The sequence below is a fragment of the Sciurus carolinensis genome, chromosome 2 (genome assembly GCF_902686445.1).
Source record: "Sciurus carolinensis chromosome 2, mSciCar1.2, whole genome shotgun sequence".
NCBI classification, from domain to species: Eukaryota; Metazoa; Chordata; class Mammalia; order Rodentia; family Sciuridae; genus Sciurus; species Sciurus carolinensis.
In genome coordinates this window covers 3,537,412-3,543,839 of record NC_062214.1, presented here as the reverse complement: position 1 = coordinate 3,543,839, position 6,428 = coordinate 3,537,412, and the positions used below count along the sequence as shown (strand labels likewise).

General features: G+C 37.1%; 1 protein-coding gene across 1 annotated transcript; it reads left to right on the top strand.

Moving 5' to 3' along the window:
- Positions 1 to 3,277: 3,277 nt before the first annotated feature.
- LOC124978304 (soluble lamin-associated protein of 75 kDa-like) lies at positions 3,278 to 5,100 on the top strand. Its single transcript, XM_047542561.1, is given in 4 exon segments — positions 3,278 to 3,590; positions 3,593 to 3,731; positions 3,733 to 4,169; positions 4,172 to 5,100. Coding segments are annotated over 4 exon segments (1,818 nt in total).
- The last annotated feature ends 1,328 nt before the right edge of the window (positions 5,101 to 6,428 follow it).

Below are 6,428 nucleotides of genomic sequence, written 5' to 3'. Positions count from 1 at the left end.
GCAGTCTTCCATCATGAACCAGTCATTGTTGGGCCCTGGAGGTATACTGATTTAAAATCTCCAGACCAATTGGCATTCATCATTGACCTGGGGCCTACCTAAGCCTAAACCCTGCTTCCAGGAGTTTCGCTTACAGGATTACCTTTATCACTCTAGGAACCCCAACTGAGGGTGGAGCAAGCATCACACTCCAGTCCCTTATGAAAAGGGAAGCTGAATCTTTTGAACTCCAACAAAAACAATTGTTTAGCATTTCATTGAGATCTTTATTTTTCTTTTCGCTGATAAATTGTGACCTTAATGGTTTGTGAACCATTATACATATTCAATATTTATTTTTTCTTATTCCTAGCATTTTTGAAGCCAGTTATTTTTCATAGATCAGTATTTTGAGGAATAGGATGTTTGATTAGTAAATTTCAGTTTTGTATTGTATTCTTTTACTTATACTTTTAACTTTTGTATTTTTACTTTATATATTTTCTCTCTCTCACTTATCTTTTTCCCTTGATTCTCTTTCTTTCTTCTGATAACTGCCAATCTCTGTTGTTATCTCTTTCATTCTTCCTTTAATTTTTTATTTCTACCTTCTCTCCTCCTCCTTCATAATCATCACACCCTATATCACTTCTGTTCTCTCCTTTACACTATTTGAAATTGTTTACCCTTTTGCAAAGCTACTGTTTTTACAATAGGCAATAACTGATCATATAATTTCTGTTTATTGTGACAATTAACATTTTAGATGTCATAGCAGGAACTATTTGGTTTAATGCTGTATAGTTTTTGCATTGGTTGTTGTTATTATTTTTCTCCCCCTAAATGATGAGGTACTGGAAACCTTCAGATACACTATAAGTCCACAGTAGAGGCTTGACTGCCTCATATTTATACAGTTAGATGGGGAGACACACAAACAACATGAAAAATCAAGGGAAAAAATTGCCCTGAACAAACTGAGATTCTTCAATAACAGAACCCATCAACACCATGTCAGAGATGGAGTGAGAATGTATAAGGGTAAGCTGATATGTGAGGTAAAGGATGATGGAAGAATGAAATCAGAGAGAAAATACATGAAGTGAAAGATCACTTCAATAAAGAAAGATTCTGAAAAAAAAATCAAGCAGAAATCCTCAAAATGTAGGAATCAATAAGCCATATTAAAAATTCAATGAAAAGCATCATCAATTGAATAAATAACTTGGAAAACAGTTTTAGAAAATGAACACAAAATATATAATTTTGAAAATAAAGTTGATCATGGAGAAAAGATGTTAAGAGACCATGAACAGAATTTCCAAGAAACATGGGAAAATATGAAAAGACCATATTTTTTATCAGAATAGATGAAAACTCAAAGATACAAACCAAAGGAATTCACAATCTTTTCAATAAAATAATATCAGAAAAATTCCCTACATAAAGAATGAAATTGAAAATCAAATACAGGAGGCATGCAGGACCCCAAATAAACAAAATTACAGCATAAACACACCAAAGCATGTTATTATAAAAATATCTAACATACAGAATAAGAATAGAATTTTAAAAGTTGCCAGAGAAAAATTACAGGACATATTGAGAGGGAAATCAATCCAAATCGTAGCCAATTTCTCAACCCAGACCCTAGAAAGCTAAAAGGTCTTGGACTAATATATACCAAGCTCTGAAAGATAATGAATGCTAACCAAGTATACTATATCTGGCAATCTGAAGCTTATATAGCTTGTCATCTGAAGATGACATAAAAACCTTCCATGATAAACAAAAGTTAAAGCAATTCACCACTAGAAAGCCTGCACTACAGAACGTTCTCAACAAAATATTCCATGAGGATGAAATGAAAAAAAAAAGAAAAGAAAGAAAGCCAGTAAAGGGAAGAACTACAGAAAGGAATAGTCAATCAAAGGAGAAACTAAGGCAAATTAAAAACCAGAAATAAATCAAAATGAATGGGAATACAAATCATATCTCAATAATAACCCTGAATGTAAATGGCCTAAACTCATCAATCAAAAGATGTCGACTGGCAAGAACCAACAATAAGCTGTCTCCAAGAGACTCACCTCATAGGCAAAGACGTCCATAGACTGAAGGTGAAAGGATGGGAAAAACATATCATTCACATGTATCTTTTAAATAAGCAGGTGTTTCTAGCCTCATATCAGATAAAGTGGACTTCAAGCCAAAGTTAATCAGAAGGGACAAGGAAGGACATTTCAGACTGCTTAAGAGAATTATACATCAATACATACCAATCATAAATATTTATGCCCCAAACAATTGAGCATCTATGTATATCAAACAAACCCTTCTCATTTTCAGGAATCAAACAGACCACAACACAGTGATTCTGGGTGTCTTTAACACACCTCTCTCAACACTGGATAAATCCTCCAAAAAATTAAATTAAGAAATAAATATAGAAATGAAAAATACAATTAGCAATTTAGATATATAGAATATTTAATTTAGGCATATAAAGAATATTTCATCAATCAATGAGTGAATACAATTTCCTCTCAACAGCACATGGATTTTTCCTTAAAATGGACTATACCTTAAGCCACAAAGCAATTCTTACCAAACACACACACACAAAAAAATACAGATAATACTTTATATTCTATCAGAACATAATGGAATGACATTAGAAATCAACAATAAAATATAAAATAGAAGTTCCTGTAACACCTGGAGATTAAATAATATGCTATTAAATGACCAACGGATACCAGAAGAAATCAGGGGAAAAAATTAAAAAACACTTAGAAGCAAATGAGAATAACAATAAAACATATCAAAATCTCTGGGACACATGCAGGAACTTGTAAGAGTAAAGTTCATTTCATTGATCACATTCATTAAAAGAATAGAAAGTCACCAAATAACCTCACATTACATCTGAAAGCCCTAGAAAAACGAGAAAAAGTCAACACCAAAAGCAGTAGAAGGGCGAGGGCTGGAGGCGCTGCGGCGCCAGTGCGTCACGCTGGCGGAGGGCACGGTGGGCTGCGCCGCCCCGCGACGAGGAACCGGCAGGCGGCCGTACCCGCCCTGGCAGCACGGCCAGGGACCGGCCTGGGGTCGCCAGCGCGCTGCGGGCGACTCCATTCATTCGCGCGGCTCCGCCTCCTTGCCTGGGCTCCTGCGGCTCCGACTCGGGGGACGCGTCTGAACACGTTGAGACCCTTCTGAGATTTGGATAGTTGTAGCAGTCTACTCAATTACTTCATTTTGGTCATACTCAAAATCAGCTCTCAGAGTGAGGAAGATGGCATTCCCTGTGGACTTGCTGAGTAATTGCAGTCATGAGGAACTGGAAATTGTTGCTGAAGATTACATGTCAGATTTAAGGTGTGGGGACCCTGAAAATACAGAGTATTTTTCTTTTCTCAATATTACAATTCCTATTAGGTTGTCAAATGCAGGCTTTGTACCTCTCTATGGTGGAGATCAGACCCAGAAAGTTCTTGCGCTTTTTGCACCTGAGGATTCACTCACAGCTGTGGCACTTTACCTTGCTGATCAGTGGTGGGCTATTGATGATATTGTGAAAACATCTGTCCCTTCTAGAGAGAGGCTTAAGCAGGAAGTGTATGTGCCTCATTTCTTACCCAAAGTTACCAACTGCCAGTTCTTGATACAATGTTCGTAGGAAAGAAATTCAGAGGCAAAGATTTTGGGCTTCATATGCTGGAGGACTTTGTTGATTGCTTCACAGAAGATGCGGTATCCACTGTCTTCTCTTATGTATACAGCTTGCAAACAATACTCTGAAAAGTATCCAGGAGACCATGAACTCCTTTGGGAAGTAGAGGGTGTTGGACACTGGTACCAGCGAATACCAGTCACCAGAGCATTACAGAGAGAAACACTTAAAATTACAGCAATTTCTCAGAATGAAGCCCAAAGACCTGTGTCTGGAGAATATGGCCTTGCAGCTGTTCCAGAGCATGAAGTGGGAACTGAGGACCATCAATCCAGTGAGATGCAGCTAACTATTGATTCTCTAAAGGAGACCTTTGCAAGCACATCTGAAGGTCATGAAAAAACACCTGTTTCTACTCGTACTCGAAGCAGTCATCTAAAGCGGCCAAAGACTGGAAAGCGGTTTCAGGATTCTGAATTTTGTGGTTCTCAAGGAGAAGAGAAAACTGCCCAGACTCACTGACAGCTTCAGTAAACAAATTAGAGTCTACTACGTGCACATCAGAGAGCTCAGAAGAATTCCTGGAAGAAGAACCTGAGCAGAGAGTGATTGAATTTGAGGATGAAAGTCGTGATAAAAATATCCGGCCTGTACCTGAAACCCAGGGACGCCTGGAAAAGCAAGATGAAAAAGACTCTGAATTAGAGCCTTTGAATGGTGAGGTAATGGATGATACTCTTAAGACTTCGCTTACAACAGAAGAGGAGGACTCCATTAGTGAAGGTTTAGAAGAAGAATTAAAAGTGCAGTCTTTTAATTCTAGTGAAGACACTATAAATCTCGTTCCACTGGTGGTAGAATCCTCAAAACCTCCTGAGGTTGTTGCACCAGATAAGCCCCCACATATAACTGATACAGAAATGTTGATAGATCAAGGCCCACCTGATGACAAAGGGCACACTGAAGAGAAACTGTCTCCAGTTTCAAGAAAGAAAGCACATTTGGGGAGTTCAGACAAAGTTGACCATATCTCAAATGAAGACCAATCTGACAGTGGTTTTCCAAACTCGGTGACAGCTGAATTTTCTGAAGAACTGGTGTCTGATAATTTATCACCTAACACAACTTCCTCACTTGAGGACCAGGGTGAGGAGGGGGTGCCTGAGTCCCAGGAAACATCTACTGCTCTTTCTCAGAGTTCTTTGATAGAGGTTGAACTTGAAGATGTGCCATTTTCACAGAATGCAGGACAGAAGAATCAGTCAGAGGAGCAGTCTGAAGCATCTTCTGAGCAACTGGATCAATTTACACAATCAACAGAAAAAGCTGTGGATAGCAGCTCAGAGGAGGTAGAAGTGGAAGTGCCTGTAGTAGACAGGAGGAATGTAAGAAGAAAGGCCAAAGGGCATAAAGGACCTGCTAAGAAGAAAGCCAAGCCGACCTGAATGAAGAAGAAATGCATATAAATCCTCTTTGTAACATAAGTGTTGTTTTTAAAACATAGTGATTAATAAACGGCATGGGGCACAGGACAAAAATTTCCAAAATTTCAATTTGAACTGGAATTCATGATGCAGTTCTTCTCTCCCTTTAGGACCTACGGTTCACCATTCTTTTTAATTTTTCAGACTATTTTGTGTAAATAGAATTTCTTATTTTTATTAACCATGTTTCAATTTTGGGAAACCAGATCATATTATATTTTTCTTTAACAGGTAGGATTCTTGACCATTAATATTTTTTTAAAAATACAAATTAAAAAAGCGAAAGTAGTAGGCTTTCCATTACTTGTAAGGATCACAGAAATCTTTTATACTAAGGGTTTTAATAGTAAAACTTGGTGAAGGTTCTAGAAGTTTTATCTTAGATATCAAAACTAATCTCCATTTTTTTAAATGTTGGCATGCTTAAACAAAAATGTTAGTAAATTAGAGTAAGTAAAACCTCAAGTAAATTGCAGCACAAAAATAGAAACTTATTTTCACAGACTTAACAAGATAATTTGGTTTTGCCCTTTTAATCTTAGTTGGGATACAGTTTCTTCCTTTGACTTCAAAGAAAGGTACATACAAAATCTACTTTTGAATATTGTCTGATAGTAACAGAACTGCTAGGAATTTAACTACCATGTGGGGAAATTATTTAAAATTCCATTTGAAGTAGTTGTAATTTTTGTAGTTGATTACAAGCTTGAGTATACTTTCATCTTTAATCAGGAAAACATCTCAACTAATGGAATTGAGGGATACAGTTTAATTTGGATTATCTAGTCTTGATCACAGATAAATTAAACACAGAAACTATACTTTTGTTTCTTCCCACTTAATATCTATATTTCAGAAGTGTGAGATTCTTTCCTAAACCTTTTCCTTAATTCAGTAGCCCTTTTTTCCTATCAGCTTTCATCTGGCCCTCTCTCATGGAGTGATTCTTCAATCAAAAGATCTGCCTGCCTATCAGTTTTTGCCCTTGGTATCCATTTTTGTATAGATTGGAACTGTGCCCACAATCTCAGGTCTAGATGGCAGGAGAAAAGTTGCCATGGGAGCTGTAGGTACAAGAGCTTAAATCAAAGGGAAGGGTTCGGTAGTCCCTTTGGTCTTGCTCACTCTAGATTTGTTCTGAGTACTGGTTGCAAGCTAGCCTCTATATGTACTTTGTGGTGCCATAGCAAAATCATTTATTTGGAAGGAAAAAATTCCTAGAATCTTAGTTTTTATATGGCAATTTGTTTTATCCAAAGAGAATCTCAAAACAGATCCTACTCTTTGAA